General features: G+C 49.7%; 1 protein-coding gene across 4 annotated transcripts in view; it reads right to left on the bottom strand.

The window, feature by feature from the left end:
* NOL6 (nucleolar protein 6) overlaps positions 1 to 20,525 on the bottom strand; it is a 74,296-nt gene that overhangs the window by 1,936 nt on the left and 51,835 nt on the right. For 3 of the 4 annotated variants that reach the window (XM_084628676.1, XM_084628675.1, XM_084628677.1), the window contains exons 24-25: positions 9,841 to 10,041; positions 29 to 130 (exon numbers count right to left, since the gene is read on the bottom strand). In XM_084628676.1, the coding sequence (XP_084484802.1) occupies positions 29 to 130; positions 9,841 to 10,041 (303 nt within the window). Of the gene's footprint in view, positions 1 to 28; positions 131 to 9,840; positions 10,042 to 20,525 lie in introns of those variants that run through there. The other variant, XM_084628678.1, reaches the window with a different exon arrangement.

Raw genomic sequence — 20,525 nt, 5'->3', positions numbered from 1 at the left:
CACTAAAAGCAGAGGGTCAAAATCTCACCTTGAAAGGCTGGGGCTCGAAACTGGAGGGTTTCCACAAAACTCCAATCACCTCCCCGCCGTGCGAGTCATAGAAGAACAAGGCCAGGTCTCCAAAGGCCTCCTGGAAGAGGATTCGAAAGGGAGTCATTTCAGGCGTCAGAAATCACATGTCACAAACCCTGTGTAATGCTCCCCAGGAGGGAGATGCACCAAGGACACTGGCTCACAGCCAAACGAGATCCGGCGAAAGCCTCTTGAAAGTGCAGATTCTACAACTGTTCCATGGATCAACACATCCCAACTTCAATTAAAATGACCTGCCCTCCAGGGGCTGGCCGCAGGGCAAACCCCCGACCCATCCTGCAACAGAACGATACGAACTCCAAGGCACTGGAGCTCGTCACGCAGGAGGAGGCGGGATCTGCCAGCCACCAACCCCGCCAGTAACAAAGGTCACTACGAGGCAGCAACACCAGGGAAACCACGACAATATGGAATAGCTCCCTGCAGCGTAAGGGAAGTAAAGAGGAGTGCAGCCAGCAAGCAGCCCCCAATGATCAGGGTTTCTCTTTTGCGTCCCACTGCAGCGTAAGGACAATATAACAGGCGCTTAGAGCCTGGTGAAAGGTCAGTAAGAGACTTCAACCTATCCCAGAAGATCTCCTCTAAACTAGAGTCCTATGTCCCTCTCGCTAGGCTGGACATAAACAGAGGAGACTGCACATTTAAGAGAGAGGTGCAGCCCACAGTGAGTACGGTTCCCAGCAGGCCATGCTCCCCTGGATCGGAGGCAGGGCCGTCTTGCAGAACCATATGGTTTGCAATTGGCCTGTGTGCCATGCACTGGCCTTCCTTGCTATGAAGTTTCCGCTTGAGTGAGGCTAACTCCTTCAGGATGAGAAACGTCTCTTTCTGCGGCAGGTCGCTCTTGAAAGTGGGGTAGAGAAGCCCACTCATAGCGCGTCAATCGCTAGACCGGGGTACTAATGAAGCTCCTTCCCGCAGTTCCTCTGCCCCCACAGCCGAGCTCCCACACAAATACTTCAGGTGCGCTGCCAGTATTACACGGAAATTGCAAAATAATCACAAGGAAAGACTCGCTCCCAGCAATACAGCACCTGGGGTCACGGTAACTAGACAATTCAGTTTCCTTTTAAAAGTTTGCCACTAGAACTGCTGTCATACTACGTGGGGCTCCGCACGGACTTGCTCTCATGGCATGAATACTTCAACAATGTGAATGACCCACCAAGCCTGTCCTCCCACAGCCTGCTCAGGCGGCTGCCTGGAACAAGGGTTCAGAAGGAACGCTCACGAACCACGATAATAGCCCCAGCTTGATTGCCCTGTGCCCACACAACCCAACTCCTAGTGCGGCAGGCGTGGGGGGTGGGGGCGGGACGACTGAGATTAGTAAACAACATCAGGTGTGGTCTACCTGAACGTGTGCCACCAGACACTTGGGGAACAGGGATCAGATCTCAGACACACGGATAGCCATGGGAGGAATCATAGAAGATTAGGGTTGGAAGAGACCTCAGGAGGTCATCTAGTCCAACCCCCTGCTCAAAGCAGGATCAATCCCCAACTCAATCATCCCAGCCAGGGCTTTGTCAAGCCTGGCCTTAAAAACCTCTAAGGATGGAGATTCCACCACCTCCCTAGGGAACCCATTCCAATGCTTCACTACTCTCCTAGTGAAATCTTTTTTCCGAATATCCAACCTAGACCTCCCCCACTGCAACCTGAGACCATTGCTCCTTGTTCTGTCATTTGCCACCACTGAGGACAGCCGAGCACCATCCTCTTTGGAGCCCCCCTTAAGGTAGTTGAAGGCTGCTATCAAATCCCCCCTCACTCTTCTCTTCTGCAGACTAAACAAGCCCAGTTCCCTCAGCCTCTCCTTGTAAGTCATGCGCCCCAGCCCCCTAATCATTTTCGTTGCCCTCCACTGGACTCTCTTCAATTTGTCCACATCCTTTCTGTAGTGGGGGGCCCAAAACTAGACACAATACTCCAGATGTGGCCTCACCAGTGCCGAAGAGAGGGGAATAATCACTTCCCCCGATCTGCCGGCAATGCTCCTACTAATGCAGCCCAATATGTCGTTAGCCTTCTTGGCAACAAGGGCACACTGCTGACTCATATCCAGCTTCTCGTCCACTGTAATCCCCACGTCCTTTTTGGCAGAACTGCCGCTTAGCCACTCAGTCCACAGGCTGTAGCAGTGCATGGGATTCTTCCGTCCTAAGTGCAGGACTCTGCACTTAACCTTGTTGAATCCACTTAAAGCAACTCCTAGGGCCAAACTCATGGGAGCGGCTGCCAGGAACAGATTCATAGATTCCAAGGCCAGAAGGGACCGTTGTCATCCATCTAGTCTGACCTCCCATAGAACATGGGCCAGAGAACTGCCCCAAAAGGAATCCCTACAGTAGAAACATCCCATCTTGATTTAAAAATTGTCAGTGACAGAGAATCCGCCATGACCGCTGGTAAATTGTTCCCGCCGTTAATTACGCTCATGGTTATTCAGCTTCCAGTCAGGGACCGAGTTGTACTTTCCTCTGTTAGCTCTGCAGACTAAAGTCCACCACTTCTCCACAGAACAGTTAGAGCTTGGGCAGCGGCAGTACAAGTTTCCCACCACTGCCCTGCCAATATGACACAACCCGCATCCCCAGGAGAAGGAGACCCCCCCTCTAGGAGTATAACAATTCCACGCCATGCCTAGTCACGTCTTTGCTGAGACAGCCATCAAGCGGCTCACAGTGGGGTCCTCTGCAAGGTGGGTGCTTGCCGATAAACTTTCCTAAGTGCCCCTCTACTCAGCTGCTACCACTGCTCTGATATCCTTGTACACATCACAGTAGAAGTGGCTCTTAATGAGTAGCAGCCTTGCCAGCCATCTCAGAAAGGATCTTGTCTGTGCAGGGGCGGGCACGGAAGAAAGAACACATCAGTGTGGAAGGAGCAGGTGAACCAGGTTGGCATCCTTGGCACTGGAGCTGAGTGGGTGGGGACAGGGGCATCTTAAGAGGCAAGAGAGGATAAAAGAGGAGTGGCAGAGTCATCAGGCCTGAAAGGCAGGGCTGTAAATCCGAAGTGGTGCCGAAAGGAGGGATTCAAAGCAGAGGGTGACGTGCTTGGCTTGCTGGGATGGAAATGGACTGATACCCGCCAGCTCATCCCATCAACAGGGCGTTCATTCAGGCTAGGCTAGTCAGGGGACATCTTGCCAAACCAGTTTTAAAATCAGTGCCTCCCAAACAAAATTACCCGCCCACACATTCCTAGACGTGGGCAAATCTAGAATGTTCAGAGGTAAGTTGATACCAAATTCCTCTCGGATGAAAGGCTCACACCAGCAAAGGGGGACAAGCAGTGATGAGCTGCCAAAATCTTAACAACCGGTTCCCTCCTCACCCCACGAGGGGGGTCCTGGCCCCCCCACCCCCCCGGACTCCTGCCCCATCCAACCCCCCCACATTCCTTGATGCCCCCCAGACCCCTGTCCCATCCAGCCCCCTCCCCTGTCCCCTGACTACCCCCAGAACTGGGCAGGAGGGTCTCGTGGGCCACCGTAGTGGGTGCCCACCCCACTCCTAAGAGCCAGAGGCACCTGCCGGGGGCCAAGGTGGGGAGTCCCGGCAGTGCTTACCTGGGGCAACTCCCAGGAAGCATCCGGCAGGTCCCTCTGGCTCCTAGGGGTGGGACAGCGTAGCTCTGGGGGGGAGCAGGGGGAGCAGCCACTCCCCCCACTGATCATATCAAAAGTGGCGCCTTAGGCGGCGACTCTGTGGGGGCTCCGGGGCTGGAGCCCCCACGGGGAAAATTTGGTGGGTGCGGAGCCCCCAACGGCAGCTCCCCACCCTGCGCCCGGACCCAGCTCACTTCACCTCCACCTCCGCCCCTGAACACGCTGCCCCGCTTCTCCGCCCCCCCACCCCACTCGGCTTCCCGCGAATCAGCTGTTCACGCGGGAAGCCGGGGAGGGCAGAGAAGCAGGCGGCTGCTTCGCACTCAGGCCCAGGGTGGTGGAGGTGAGCTGAGGTGGGGAGCAGTTCCCCTGCGCGCCTCCCCCGGGTTACCTGCTGCGGTGCGGGCGGCCCTCCTCACACCCCCTCGCCCCAGCTCACCTCCGCCTCCCTGGGCCTGAGCGGGAAGCTGCCGCCTGCTTCTCAGCCCGCCCCGGCTTCCCGCGCGAACAGCTGATTCGTGGGAAATCGAGGCACTGGGGGGCGGAGAAGCAGAGCGGGGGCGGCGCGTTCAGGGGAAGAGGCAGAGCAGAGGTGAGCTGGGGCCAGGCATGGTGCGGGGAAGCTGCCGGTGGGTGCTCTGCACCCACCAAATTTTCCCCATGGGTGCTCCAGCCCCGGAGCACCCACGGAGTTGGTGCCTAAGGCGCCACTTTTGGCCGGCTGTTAAATTTAGAAGCGGGACAACCGGTTCTAAAAGGGCTTCTAAGGGCTTCTGAATTTAACAACCAGTTCCAGTGAACCAGTGTGAACCGGCTCCAGCTCACCACTGGGAATGAGCCCGTTAAGGGAATACATTTAAGCACACGTTGACAGTGCTGTGTGTTTATGTTTCAAACCAGGGAAAGCCATCCCTCATAAAAGGGAATAAGGTCTCTGACAATCTGGAAAAAGCCCTGATTATTCTAAGGGGTGAGTTCTCCAGAGTAACACACCGATGCCGGTGTGCAGGGCTTGGAGGTGCTACACAGGCGTGTCTGGCTGGACGACAGCCATTAGCCTTCACATGATACAGCACTGAGACGGATTATTCCCCAGTAAAGTTATTGCTCTGTACATACATAGCACCTTTCCCCTGGGTAACAAAGGCCAGCACAGACATTAAAGGGACAGTGTCTGGTCAAAAACCTTATTGAAGGGCAGATCTCTGAACCTACGTTACTACCACCACCTGAAATCAGAAAACATTTGGGTGGAGAGTCAGAAAGCCGCCTTGTTCAGCTACTTGAAAAATTACAGCCTTAAAAGGTCTAATTTATTATTTGCAGCCTCTGTGCTGTTTGTAGAGTACTTGTGTCTCACTAAACACGGAGTGTGAACGCAAAGGGGGTCGGCTTCCCTGACTGCCTCTCATGCTCTAGCCAAGCGCTGTAATTCTGAGGTTGCAAACACTGAGGGGGGAGGGGGTAATTAAAAAAAAAGTTTCCCCTGCAGTTTGGCTTTAGAAGTCCATGAAAAGCTTTCAGTTAAATGATTTTATGGAACCAAAAATGTTGGTCTTCCATGACCTGGGAGCCTCTGATCTCAAGAATGGGGAAGGGAGGCCGGACTGTGGAGGGGGCAGATTTTCTGGAGAAGGGGTACGTAGTGCATGAAGGAGGATTTAAAACTGTGTGACCTTGTTTTTCTAATCCTCATTCCCCCCCTCCTCCGGCTGCTGCTCTCGCTCATTGATTGCATCATGCCTGCCTTCAGCCCGGGAGCTCGCTAGAGAAGGGTCTGTCTCTCACTTGGTCTTTGGAAAGAGTCCAGCACATCCACACTACTAGAGCACAAATAATACATATACCACTTAAAGGTTTGTTCAGGGCTTTGAACACGCTAAATGTTCTCGTTAACAACCTGCCTCTAAATCCTAATTAAAATTAAACTGTAGCTATTTGCTTGAGATCCTACCTAAAAGCACTTGCCATTTGCACTCTGCAGGCCTCCCTGCCAGGATAATCACTCTCTTGACTGGCACTCTGAGGCTCAGGAGCATATCAGGAACTTGTTTTCCCAGGGTCAGTGAGAAGAGCCAGTGACACCGCCTAGGCAGCCAGCCAGGGGACTGTTTCGGTATCCAATGGCATTATAGAGGGAAAATTACACCAGGATTGGAATTTGCCCATAGAGATTAAAAGTCACCAAGAAATTTGAAGAAAAAAAAAAAAGGACAAACAGAAAAGCTACCATTTTTGTGCAACACACTAAAAACCAATGGGAGGGTTCCCAGAGATTTGCGTGGGCCTGCCGACATACTGATCTGCGTGTGCAAACCACAGAAGGAAAGCAGCCACGTTCTTTGGGCTGCATTAAGGAGTCAGCGAATCGCACAAGATAGAGGTGGAAAAGCCCCACTGGGCCATCTCCCTGACAAAGGAAGAACTGTTCCGTCTAGTATTGTTTACTGGTGCACCGTCAGATCTTGCGAATGTCGCACGTGACTGAATTTTCACTCCTTTCTTTGGAAGATTGCTCCACAGAATTTGTAGGGAGACAGTGTTCTGCAATTTCGAGAAGGGTGGAGAATAAAGGGCACAGCAAGTGACTAATAAAATCCTCTTAGCCGAGGTTAACCTCAGAGAGAATGTGGGAGAAAAATTGTTCCAAAATATGCACGAGTATGTGTACATGCACACACCAACATCTGCCCGTATAGTACGACTCACCGACTTGTTTTGCAATGTGACAACAGAGAATTTCCTAAGGCCACTTGCCAGATTCACCCATCAGAGGGGCCTTTATTCAGAATAGAAACATTTCCTTTCTTCTAGAGGGAAGGGTCCATAGATCCCATCATATCCAGGAAAAAAAACCTTCTTCATCCCCAGAAGTCTATTTTTTTCCTCCTCTCACAACGTATCAGCATGAATATTTGCCCATCCTTGCTTTAAGGCAGAAATAAAAGTTGCTTTGCAGTAGGAAATGTTCATATGAAAATTTCTGAATTTCAGTATGTTCAATTACTGTTAGTTAATCCTTAGAGAATTCAGTGCATGGAAGGATCTCAAACCTACCAGGATCTTCAAAGGGCTGGCCATTCCCACCCTGCCCTGAGAGTTCTGGTTCTGACGCTCGACAAACCGTAACATGAGAATACTCACTGTACGGGGTCTGTGGACCTGCCCACCAGAAGGAAGGTTTTTCTTTTTCTTCTGCACCCAGAAGATCCACAGACCCCTTACAGTGGGCTGTCCAGGAGCAGTCTGCAGTAAGGGAGGGTATGATATAACAAAACTCTATGCAGCTGAGTAAATAGACTCTTAACCTGCGGAACCACAGCGTGCAGAATCCTTTGCTCAAGTGCTGCCTTCGAGAAGCTCGTAATACTCTTGTAAACTTATGCACGCTATGAAGAGAGTCCACAAGATCTTCCAGTCCAGGAGGTAGCCACTGGGGGAGCTTCGAGTTTCTGGCCTTGTAAAACTTCTGTTTTGCACCATTTTATCCACTCGAACATCAATGGCTGGAATAAAACCAAAGGAGTCAGTGATTTTCTGAACTCTTTTGTATCTTTGATGTAGATCTTCAACTCTCTCCGAACATCCAGGGTATGCCAAAGATTTTCAGTAGGATGTGGACAGAAAGATGGGAAGGACTCTCTTGCGTCCTCTGGAATACTGAATTTACCTTGGACATGAAAGCTGCATTGCTTCTTAAAACTTTGTCCTGATGGAAGGTGCAGAGCTGTGGTTCTACTGAGGAGACTCCCAGTTCTGAAACTCTTCTTGCAGAAGTGAGTGCTATGTGAGAGCTACGAGGAAAACCACTTTTAAGGAAATAAGGACATTTATCACAGAGGTTCAAAGAGTTCTTAGAAAGCCATTTAGCACTAAGTTTAGGTACCAAGGGGGAATCCTGCAAATTGGAGTAGGGTTGACACGAGACACTGCTCTAAAAGATCTTGGGGGGACATGATCCTGTGTTTTCCTGTTGTCTGGAAGATACTGAGGTTGCAGTCACTTGAAATGTTAATGTTTGAGGTTTGAAGACCAATGTGAGACCTTCGTTCAGGAATTCCAAAACATGTTTCACCTTAGCCTTGATAGGATCTATCTGCAATTATTTACACTGGGTCTCGGATCTGGACCAAATCCTTCTTATGCCTTATTTGTTGAGCTTTTTCTGGATGCTAAGAGCATGCCTCTTAGGGGCTCTGAATATCCTTTTTTGTTTTAGCTGGAACCTCACAAATACAAAGAAACTAGATTCAACTTCCCTGGGTCGGGGTGGAGGATCAGTCCTCGTCATAGAAAATTCCATCAGCGTGGGAGAAACAAAGGGTATTCTGCCTGCTGCACCAAATTTGAAGCCCAGGCTCTCCACATCCAAAGCAGGGCCACCAGAATTACCTCTGCCCTCTGCTTTGTATCCTCTGAACTGTGTTGGGGAGCACTGCAAACCGTGGAAAGGCAGACAGCAGCAGCCCTTCCAGCCACAGAAAGCATGCATGCATGGCTACGGGTCAGTGAACCCTTCACCTGGGGGCAGAAAGTGGGAATCTCTGCATTAAATTGAGAAGCAAATGGGTGACTGAGGGCTCTGAGTATTGAGTCCAAGATCTCTGGGTGAAGACTCCACTTCTCTGGCTCTCTCCTGTCTGCTGGGTGTTTAACTATCCTCTTATGCCGAGAGCTCAAAAAGGGACAGAGGGTTCTTTTCTGCCCATGAACATAACAGGCTGGTTTCTCGTAACATGGCTATGGACCTGGTGCCTCCTTGTTTGCTGACAAAAGCTACTTTAGCTGTGCTCGGACATCGTTAGAACATCTCTGTTGCTCAACTCTGCGCCTAGTGCTAGTAGGGATAGCTAACTGCTCTGAGCTCAAGCCCGTTAATGCTATGTCAAAGCTCCTTCTCCACCCATGCTGTTGTATGAATCTGTTCTTTGAATGAGCTCCCCTTTCTCTGAGACTGACATCACCTGGAGAGAACTGCGGTGACAACTCCGAAATCTTGGGGCCCTATGAGTCTCTTGACTTCCAGACACCAGGAGAGGGATTTCCCCGAAGAGCCTACCCCCTGGATACGCAGAAGAGGTTTCAAAGTCCTTCCTTAAGAAGGGGGTCCATCTTCCCATCCATCTGGTCTTTGAGGAGGAAAACCACCCTCAGCTGGGATCACCGTGTCTTGTACTAGGGATGGATCTATGAACATTACCGTGCCTCTGGGCCAGTCTTCATTGCCAGGTGTGACACCAGCCTCCTGCTAATCGCATTCTGCACCATGATCTTCCATGCAAAGCTGGAAGCCATTCACAGGCCCTTCCCAAACCAGAGTGCTCCTCGCACAGCAGCTGACGAGACAGGGCTGCATGCCTGCAAAGCATCTGCTGCCCAGATTGAATGCTGCTAAAGCTGCTGCCACGTGCCCACTGGGTGGCTGACACAGGTGGGGTGATAAGGGCTTTGCCAGCATGCACTGGTGAAACGTGCTGCACGGATATCCTCTGTTTATCCACAGAGCAGGCTTCCCCTCGCTAACGTGCCTGAATCCAACCCTGGAGAGACCACCCTCCATGAGCGAATGAGGACTTCAGTTCCCACGGCCGATTCAATCCTTAGCTTCCCTGCTGAGACAACCACGGGGCCAATTAGTGCCAGCTGTAATGGTTTCCATGTTGTGGACACCTGCAGCATCCAGACTCATGTCACACAGGCTACCCAACAGCCATCATGTGCAGCATCACCTAGATGTGGACACAGCCATCTCCCATGATCAGTCCTGTGAGCCACTCATCCCCCCGCACCCTGTACTCCTCTTTTCTGTCAGGCACCCGAAGAGAGCTCTCTGCAGTGATCTCACTGCTCCAGCACGGCCAGGTTAGGGGGCCAGAAACATTAAATTAACTGAACCAGGAAGACACTGTTAGTGCCATCATTTGCACTGGGATTGTGAGGTCCCTACGCAGGGCTCCAGGTGCTATCTGCTATGGCGATTCTTTCACCAGCTGACATCCCCACTCCTATGGACCAGGGATGCAATCACTATGTGCAGAAGATGGAGAGGTTCCAGTATCCATTTCCTGCAGTGAAAGCAATCTGCACACAGGACACCCACATGCATCCCTGAGGCTCACTGCCACACTTACCCTCAGCTCCTGGAGGTAGCACTGCACTGGATCATAACCCACCACTGGGAAAACGAGGGTCTTGACCGGAGCATCACTCTTCAGCATTCCCCGGCTGAATGACTTCGCTGGTCGGTCCACGCCCTCCAGGTGCCTGGGGATCTGCTTAGCATTCAGGTGGATAAGGACGTCATAGATATCCAGAGGTGGGCGGAAGACCATCTGCAGAAGGGGAGGAGAGGAAGACAGAGGTAACACTGCTTGCAATATGCAGGATACAGTGTAGGAGCCTTGGATCTTATGCCCAGGTATCCCGGAGGAGGGAACCATCCCCCACCAAGTTCCTGGCATCATTAACTCTTCAATGTCCCATTCCGGGCCAGCATCTGTTTCAGTGCCTCTGCTGAAAGGGTTTTTTAATCAACCCAAGTGGTTAGAGTTAGAGATGCAAATAGCGTTTTAAAAAGTTACTGTTTAAACTATTAAAATTGTATCGCAGGGGTCGGCAACCTTTCAGAAGTGGTGTGCTGAGTCTTCGTTTATTCACTTTAATTTAAGGTTTCGCGTGCCACGTCACACATTTTAACGTTTTTTAGAAGGTCTCTCTCTCTAAGTCTATATATTATATAACTAAACTAGTGTCGTATGTAAACAAGGTTTTCAAAATGTTTAAGAAGCTTCATTTAAAATTAAATTAAAATGCTGATCTTACACTGCCGGCCCGCTCAGCCCGTTGCCGGCCTGCGGTTCCATTCACTTAGGCCGGCAGCGGGCTGAGCGGGGCCGGCCGCCGGGACCCCAGACCGGCAGCGGGCTGAGCGGCTCAGCCCACTGCCACTCAACCCGCTGCCGGTCTGGGGTTCCGTCCGCCGGCTCCTGCCAGCCAGGGTCCTGGCTGCCAGCCCTGAGTCCCGGCCCTATCCACATAGAGTAGGTACCTACCTTCTCCCCGGTTCTAGCCATTCTCTTCCTCTCTCTGCACTGAGATGAGGGCGGGAGTATGCTGAGAACAGGGCTGGGGGTGAAGGAGCAGGCTGGGGGTTGGGGTGCAGGGTCTGGCCAGGAACTAGAATGAGGGAGGGGGCTCAGGGTTGGGGCAGGAGGTTTGGGTGTGGAGCGCTTACCTGGGCAGCTCCCATTTGGTGCAAGGGGTGCAGGTGGGAATGTGCGGGGGGGAGGGGGGGTGCAGGAGCTCCCATTTGGTGCTCAGGGTGGGAGTGGGGATGTGGGGGGTGCAAGAGGCAGGGCATGGGGTGTGGGGGGGCTGGGGGTGTGTGAGGAGGGTGCAGGAGTCAGGGCAGGGGGCTGGGTATGTGTGAGGGGTGCCAGAGTCAGGGCTGGGGTCGGGGGGGGTGCAGGGATGAGGGCAGAGGGCTGAATGTGTGTGAGGGGGGTTCAGGGCAGAGGGCTGGGGGTGTGGGCTGGGGTCGCGGGGGTGCTCCCAGCCCCCTGCCCTGAGCGGCTCACGGCAGGGGGCTGGAGGGGATATGCCCCGATTCCACCCCCTTCCCCAAAGTCCCCGGAGCAGAGAGCGCGCTGCGGCTCCGCTTTTATCTCTCCCGCTCATAGCCGCAGGGGGGAGAGGAGGGGCAAGAACCCAGCACGCTGGGGGAAGAGGCGGGGGGAGGGGGAAGCTTGCCTGCCCTGCAAGGAGAGAGCGGTGGGGCGGAAAGGAGCGGGCCGGGCTGGGTAGGATTTTTAGTGGCACGCTGCTGTCTGCCCAGGTCCGGCAGACAGCAGCGTGCCATTAAAAACTGGCAAGCGTGCCAAAGGTTGGGTTGCTGACCCCTGTTGTATCAGTTCACCGTTTAACTACTAAGGAGTTCACAACAGAGGTGAGGAAGTAGGAGAGCAGGGGGGTTGCTGCAGCATCCCCATGTTCTACATGGGGCTCCCCTGCCAGCCCCCAGCACGCCCCAGGTCCCCGCTGCCAGGAGTCCTGGGACCATAGAGGAGTTTAAATGTTAATTGAATACATTACTGATAAGACTGAGGCTTATCAGTTAACATTTTACATCCCTAGTTAACAGTAGAGGCCTGGGAGCGTGATCTAGTGACTGAAGCAGGAAGGAGTCAGGACTTCTGGGCCCTACTCGCAGCCCAGCCACTGACTTGCTATGAGACCATGGACAAGTCACCGAGGGCACGTCTACACAGCAAAGAAAAACCCACGGCTGGCTGTGCCAGCCCACTCAGGCTCAGGGAGTCCAAGCTGCGGGGCTGTTTCATTGCTGTGTAGACAAACCGAACTCTGGGACCTTCCCACCTTGTGGGGTCCTAGAGCCCAGGCTCCAGCCCGAGCCCTGAAGTCTACACTGCAATGAAACAGCTCCATGAGCCCAAGTTGGCATGGGCCAGCAGTGGGTGTCTAGTTGTTGTGTAGACACACCCTTATTCTCTCCTTGCCTTGGCTTCCCCATCTGGGAAGTCAGGTTAATTGCATCTACCCCGTAAAGCATTTTGACAGCCTCAGAATGAAAGATCCTAAGAGCAACATATTGTGGTTACACCACCCGGGTCAGTGGCATGCAGTAGAGTAACTATGTGCATGTCACTGCAAACAAACTTTCCCAATGAATCAGATTCACACTAGGGTGGAAACAGAGCAGCCCTCACTAATGGGTGCAGCAGGGGACAGGAAAACCCTCCAGCAAAGTCAAGCAACATGTGGATACGCTGATGAAAGGATTTAAATCCAGTGTCACAAACAGCATGTGAAGTTAAGTCGGGGTCTCTCTCGGTGTAGAACACTTCTGCACTACTTGCTCAGGGCACGTCTGTGAGAGTCATGACAGATTAAAGGGAGGGGGAATGGAAAGGATGTTACATTATTCGTCAGCAGGCCATGGAAGAAAACCAAGCATCCTAAATGCATTGATTTCTGGTGGGTTGCGTGCTTCAGCTTCCTCTCTGAAAAGAAGTTTGTGCCAAGTTCAAACAGAGGGAACAGGAAACAATCAAAAAACAGGATTCTTGGAACCATGCTCAATGCTGCCTCCCCTCCGCTCATCAGCCTGGGATTTTCTCTCTGCGGCGAGGCCACTTGAAGCCAGCCATGAGGAAGGGAATAAAATGCACTGCCCAGCTGCTGTCGTGCAGTCTGAACTCTCTCACCCACACACAGTTTGAGAAGAGCCGGTCGCAATCTGGTCACATTGGATGATTGGTGCAGGAGAGAGGGCGGCTGCTTTCCACACATATCTGGGCTCCCGGGCCTGCTGAGAGACCTAGCCAGTATGCTCTGGCCAGGTGGTGGGGAGGGGCCAGCTGGGCTCTGCTTCTCACTCCCCGGCCCACTGAAGCTGGGAGCAATGCTGACCAGCAATACCACTAGCTCAGAGGAGAGGAGCATGGGAGTCCCAGACCCTCAGGCAGCCCTGGCCAGAAGATCTGACAGCGGCCTTCTTAGAGACCAAGCATATCCTCTCCCATCCTGGCTGGGAGGCTGGTGGACCCATGGGGCTTCCTTCGTGTGTGAGATGAGTGTAAGGCCCAGGAGAAAGAAAACTGATTGTCCCTCTCCCAATGTCAGGGACCTTCAGGGGTGCAGTAAGGAGGCACCTAAAGATCATGGAGGTCCAGGGTGACATTGGCTAGGGAGACAAAGAGGATGTAGAGTGGCGCGGACTCCCAGCATCAACAGGCTCCCTGCAGAGGGCACAGGGAGCTGAACTAAGCTGAAGGGCATCTCTAGGGCTCTGTAACACAATGAGACAGCCCCCTCCCGCAGAACCCCCGAGCCACTGCGCCAGGGGACCTGAGGATTCCATCTCCGGCCTTCCACCACCCCAGTGCTGCAGCCGGTCCCTCAGAGGACAGCTGAGTCTTCGACCACGCACAGGCGAATGAGGGGATGAGTTTATTATTAACAGAGTGGAGCGATGCCGGACAGATAAATATTTGGACAGAGAAGAGATGTGGGGATTTGGCCGCCGCTGCATTAAAATGGAAAAAGCAGCTCATCTGTGGAATAAATGACGTCGCCAACCACAAGCCCATCATCAGCACAGAAACGCGTGGGTTGAGGGAACGCCACCCAGGAAAGTGTGGGCTAAAAATACGTATGGGGCTTAGAGGCTGGTCAGCAGCCAGGCTTTGTGGAGGGTAACAGTTCGACAGTCCGTAATTCTTAGCAGCACCGTAGCCTAGTCTGCAGGGCCAGGCAAAAGAGTTATTCAGACTGAGCCTCTTCCCCTGGGAGAAGCTGCCACAGAGCATCTGTCAAGGTCCCTTTGCAGATGGAGGGCCTCCGGGCCTTCGGCTTGCTCCATTTGGCCTGCTCTGCCCTTAGGGAGAAGGAAGGTAAGAGCCTGGCAGGTAGTCCTGTCTAGAGAACAGGGCCCTGGGAAGATACGGCTTCTGCAGGAGAGGAGATTCGACGGGCAGGAGATTTTGTTCAGTGCTGCCTGCGAAAGGAGCCTGAACAGCTAGGATGCTAATGGAGAAAAGCAGGGGTCCCACTGCCCTGCGCAGCCCAAGGCAGAGTTCTGGGGCATGGACAGAGACGTGGTGCTCAGCCCCACGACCTGTCTGAACTGCAGCCCCCAGTGTCTCAAAAACATGAGAACGGTCAGGATGCAGCGTGGCCTGGTTATGGCAGCCACTACCTGCTCCGCATTCCATCCCTTCTGGTTCAACTGAGGAGGGCACAGCTCGCAGCTGCATTTTACAAGGCGTTTTTTCTCCACGGCCCTGGAAACCACGTCCTCTGATCTCCCCAGAGAACAGCTCAGACAGTACAAAAGCAAGCATCTCCCGCGCTGCCCTGCTAAGGTGACTCACGTCTGGAGGGACCACCTCTAAGACAGAGAGGAGAGTTCCATTTTCATAGCCCATGAGATCCTCAACTACCCTGTTGAAACTGCCAATTAGGGAACCCATGAATGCCAAGCCCCCTGGTTGGGGCATTGTGATGTTAACGCCCAGCCACAGGGAACCAGTCCCACCAGCTCCTTTCACTAGCCACAGCTTCCCTTACCTCTCTGCTGTATCCTCCAACATGCTGCTGAAGTTTTGGTCTGAGAGTCAGATCAACCACATAGAGCTAATTTTCAGGTACTGCCAGACCCCTTCCAGCCAGCGTCCAAAGTAAAGGAATCTAATTTAGGCCACTCTACACAAAAAATTGCACGTTTAACATCGTACAACATCACACCTTTAGTTGAAACAGGTTCAACTGTGGTGGGCAGACAAGCCGTTAGTCTGATGAGAGGGATTAGCCGCACTCTGGCTCTGCCTTTTGGTACGGCTGCCCTGCTCCTGTTGCTTGGCTTCTCTGTTACTGGAAGTTTGCAACCAGAGTAGCCCATTGTGCTAATCTCTTTGTGGATAAGTAGCCCTTTTGATCACCCAGGATACTACATCATCCATCCACAATCTTCTCTTTTTCTGCCTCATGTTCTTCTGCCATTAAACTTTCCTTCCAGTGTCCATAAATATACATCACCCACTAAAACCTCTTAAAAATGTAGCCTTCAAATCAAATCTCCTTTTCCATAAGATCTCTAACTAGAGTTTACTGATTTCCAATCACCTCCAATACTTTTTCATTGATTGTGCCATCTATCCATGATATTTTCAGAATTCTTCTATAACACCATACATCAAAGGATTGTATCTTCTTGATTCTTGATTGTTTGAATGTCCATGTTTCACAGTCATAATTTAACACAGACCAAAAGTAAGTTTCTAAGAGTCAGACTTTAGTCTTCAGATTTTTGTCTCTTCTCAGATGTTTATTCTTCCAGGATGTCTCTTTCGCTCTTGTTATGCTTGTGCTAACTTCAGTATCCAATCTTACATCTTCTGTAATAATGGTTCCTAAGTAGTAATAGTTTCTCACTTACGGTACAGCTGTGTCATTCACTGAAATATTGCATGTTTTCCCAGGATCCTTGCATAACACCGTAGTTTATGCCTTGTCTAGAATTCTTTGAGGGGGTCAATAAGCACGTGGACAAGAGGGATCCAGTAGATAAGGTGTATTTAGATTTTCAGAAAGTCTTCTACAAGGTCCCTCACCAAAGGCTATTAAGCAAAGTAAGCAGTCATGGAATAAGAGGGAAGGTCCTCTCACGGATTGGTAACTGGTTAAAAAATAGGCTACAAAGGATAGGAATAAATGGTTAGATTTCAGAATGGAGAGAGGTAAATAGTGGTGTCCCCCAGGGATCTGTACTGGGCCCAGTCCTATTCAACATATTCATAAATGATCTAGAAAAGGGGTAAACAAAACAGTGAGGTGGCGAAATTTGCAGATGACACAAAACTACTCAAGATAGTTAACTCCCAGGCAGACTGCAAAGACCTACAAAAGGATCTCTCAAAACTGGGTGACTGGGCAACAAAATGGCAGATGAAATTCAATGTTAATAAATCCAAAGTAATGCACAAACACATAATTCCAACTACAGATATAAAATGATGGGGTCTAAATTAGCTGTTACCACTCAAGAAAGAGATCTTGGAGTCATTGTGGATGGTTCTCTGAAAACATCCACTCAATGTGCAGCGGCAGTCAAAAAAGCTAACAGCATGTTGGGAATCATTAGGAAAGGGAGAGATAAGAAAACAGAAAATATCACATTGCCTCTATATAAATCCATGATACACCCACATCTTGAATACTGCGTGCAGATGTGGTCGCCCCATCTCAAAAAAGATACATTGGAATTGGAAAAGGTTCACAAAAGGACAACAAAAATGATTTGGGGTATGTAGTGTCTGCCATATGAGGAGAGATTAATAAGACTGGGACTTTTCAGCTTGGAAAAAAGATGACTAAGGAGGGATATAATTGAGGTCTATAAAATCATTACTCATGTGGGAGAAAAATAATGAAATGTTATTTACTCCTTCTCATAACAAAAGAACTAGGGGTCACCCAATGAAATTAACAGGCAACAGGTTTAAAACAAAACAAAGGAAGTATTACTTCACACAATGCACAGCCAAGCTGTGGAACTCCTTGCTAGAGGATGTTGTGAAGGCCAAGACTATAACAGCATTCAAAAAAGAACTAGATCAGTTCATGGAGGATAGGTCCATCAATGGCTATTAGCCAGGATGGGCAGGGATAGTGTACCTAGCCTCTATTTGCCGGAAGCTGGGAATGGGCAACGGGATGGATCACTTGATGATTCCCTGTTCTGTTCATTCCCTCTGGGGCACCTGGCATTGGCCATTGTCGGAAGACAGGATACTGGGCTAGATGCACCTTTGGTCTGACCCTGTATGGCCATTCTTATGTTGTCCCATTCAACTCTAGACCAGTGGTTCTCAACCAGGGGTCCAAGGCCCCGCTGGGGAGCCGCGAGCAGGTTTTGCGGGGGCTGCCAAGCAGGGCCAGCATTAGACTCGCTGGGGCCCAGGGCAGAAAGCCGAAGCCCTGCTGCATGGGGCTGACGCCTGGGCCCTGAGCTTCGCCACCCAAGGCTGAAGCTGAAGCCTGAGCAATATAGCTCTGTGGGGGCCACTGTGGCATGAGGCCCCAGGCAATCGTCCTGCTTGCTACCCCCTAACACCGGTTCTGGCTTTTACATGCAGAAAACCAGTTATTGGGACACAGGTGGGCCATGGAGTTTTTAATAGCATGTTGGAGAGGGCCTCAGAAAGAAAAAAGATTGAGAACCCCTGCTCTAGACTATACTCCCCTGCTATATTCATTTATCATCTCCACGAACTTCATCAGACATTCTGAATCACCCAACAGCACTGTGTCAATCTCCATAGCAAATGTTATTAACCCATTTTCCATTCATCTTAATACCCTTTTCTGTTTCTCAACTAATTTCATAAAACACTCGCTATAAATGTTGAATAAAGTTGGGGACATTATACAACCTTCTCTCACTCCTCTGAATCTTCATTAGATTTCCATTTCCATCTCCCATTACAAACCTCTTCTGACTCCAGCATCATTGTTTTATTACTCAGCATTCATTTCCATCAATCCCTACAGATTTTAATATACTGAGCTATTTGTAGTGGCAGATTCTGTCAAATGCTTTTTGGAACTCAATGGAACACAAGTAGACTGGTTTCCCCATTTCAGCTGATCTTTCTAATATGTGTTTCAAGTTCATAATGGTGTTTATCGTGTCCTTTCCACATTTGAAGCTGTATTGTTGTTCACTGACTTATCACTCTTTCCTTGTATTCAGTCTTGAACAACTCACAGGAGTATCTTAGAGGCCTGTGATACCATGCTGATTATTCTGTAGTCTTTACAGTGCATAGCATTGTTCTTTTGGGGGATGTGGATAAACAATGAGGTTGTAAAATCATCTGGCAGTTTTTCCCATCTCAAACATATCTTTCATAATCTCTGGCAGGGCTTTCAAGCCTTCATTGCCTATGGTTTTTAATAATTCAGCCAATATTCCATCACATCCTAGTGTTTTTCCATTCTGAAGTCTTTTTACTGCTTCCATGATTTCTTTATCCATTACTGGTGCACTTGGTTTTTTCAGGCCCATCGCCACTATATAATTCCTTGATATATTCTCACTATCTCTCATTCTTATCTTTAGGGTCTGTCAAACATTGTCCATTTATGTCCCTAAGGATCATACTGATCACCTTTCTTTTGTAATTAAAGACCCGTATCTTCTAATGCATCTTACTTTATCTTCATCCAATTGTTCAGTTTCATTGCATTCTCATTCAGCCATTCAAACGTTGTTAATCTGCATTTATCCTTTATCATTGTATTAAATCTTTGCCATTCTTTTCCTGTTGTCAATCCGGGTGCTTTTACTTTCCCTCTTTTGACCAGCAGAGCAAGAATTTAATCTGGTATCAATGGTTTTTTGTTAGCTAGTAACATCTTGCCAACATGTTTATTTCCAGCTTCTTTACAGCACCTTCCAGATGTCCCCACGTCACTTGGTGCTTTGCTGAGCCACAAACATTGCTTAATGGGGGTCATTTTGCTCAAGTCTTTGCACCACGGATATACTTATTCCCAGCATCAGAAAGAATTTCCATGCCACCGCTATAGTGAAAAGAAAACTGAATTGGCAGCTAGATAAAGATTGACTAAATAAGACTATATATATATCATTATTATATATCACAAATAAGACTATATATATATATATATATCATTATTATATATCACTTGATCATTGCCTGTTAGGTTTGCTCCCTCTGGGGCATCTGGCATTGGCCGCTGTCAGCAGACAGGATACTGGGCTGGATGGACCTTTTGTCTGACCCAGTAGGGCCATTCTTATGTTCTTAAGGAAACTGCCAATTCCAACTGGCCCCAAAGAGTCCTTATTAAAATGAGTTTTCACAACACCAAAGACCAACAGAAATGTTTTTTTGCCTTTTTTTTTTTCAGTTTAACAACTACTGAGTGACAGGGGATGGATCACATGATGATGACCTGTTCTGTTCATCCCCTCTGGGGCACCTGGTACTGGCCACCATCAGAAGACGGGACACTGGGCTAGATGGACCCTTGTTCTGACCCAGTAAGGCCATTCTTATGTTCTTAACAAAGAGGGTATTTAAAAAAAAAAACAAAAAACAAACCTTCCTCTTGCAGTGTTTCCAACCCAAACATAAGAGCACTAAAGGAGACCCCAAAAGGAAAGTTGACTAGAAACTTATTAGACACAAAGGTGAAACAAACTAGTCTATTTTCATTGCCCAAACTGAGAGAAATGGAAAAAGTGAGCTACTAGTGTCAAAAATACATTTGACTCAACTTAAATATCCTAAGATGTTACTTCTAACATTGGCAGAGGAGACAGTTTTCCTGAGGTTTTATTTTCCTTTAACACACAGATTGCGATTTTCAAAACTGTCTCAGGGCTTCAGGCACATTTCTTCCACTGGTATTTATGGTGAGTTTCTCTACATTCCCTAAATTGCTTTGAAAAATCTCAGCTATGGATTTTTAATCTGGCTGAGGCCTGTTAAGCAAAACAGCGGGTTTCAAAAATATAGGCCCCCCTCTTCATACTCTCTCTGTATCCATGAACAGTGCAGGCATTTCCCGCAGTGGAAGTTAATCTTTTACTGATCATTCATCACACTGGAACTGCTGGGAAATGAATACAGGCACCAGCATTGCAGAGTCTGGGAAAGACGCAGACTTTCCGAGTTGTTGTTAACTCCGTTCTAATGGCAGCTGGTCAACTTCTTTGTTTTAAAACTAATACACTTCCCAGCACCTCTGGAAGTCTGGATTTCATACCCCAGTTTGATTTGCTCGGCACTGCCAACCCACCCAAGAATATAAACCAGGTCAGCGCAGCTGCTTCTTGACAGATTTGTGGGCTCAGGAATTTGTTCTTCTCGAGCTACTATGAAAAACTTCTCTGCTCTGAAGTCTTTGTGGTTCCTGCCTGTTGACCTTCACAGGTCGATATGGCCCATTGGTTAGAGCAGAGAATTGAAGGGTCCAGCCCTGCCAATGACCCACTGCGCAAGTGAGTGCATCTTTCTGTGCCTCTGTTTAATCACCTGTAGAAGGGGACAAAAACCTCTTTCACGTTTTGAAAGACTTAATTCCTGTTTGTACGTTGCTCTATTATTCGTTACAATCTACATAGGCAAGACAGGCAAAGAGCAGCAGGGGAAATAGCATCACACAGAGGGGAAGTGACTTGCTCAGTGTCACACAGAAGGGAAGTTACAGAGCTGGTATCATGAACACCTCCCCAGTGCCCGGAGTGAACAGGTAACATGCAAAA

Source organism: Lepidochelys olivacea (genome assembly GCF_965140295.1).
Source record: "Lepidochelys olivacea isolate rLepOli2 genome assembly, chromosome: 5".
In the NCBI taxonomy this organism is placed as follows: Eukaryota; Metazoa; Chordata; order Testudines; family Cheloniidae; genus Lepidochelys; species Lepidochelys olivacea.
This window is presented reverse-complemented; position numbering and strand designations above follow the sequence as displayed.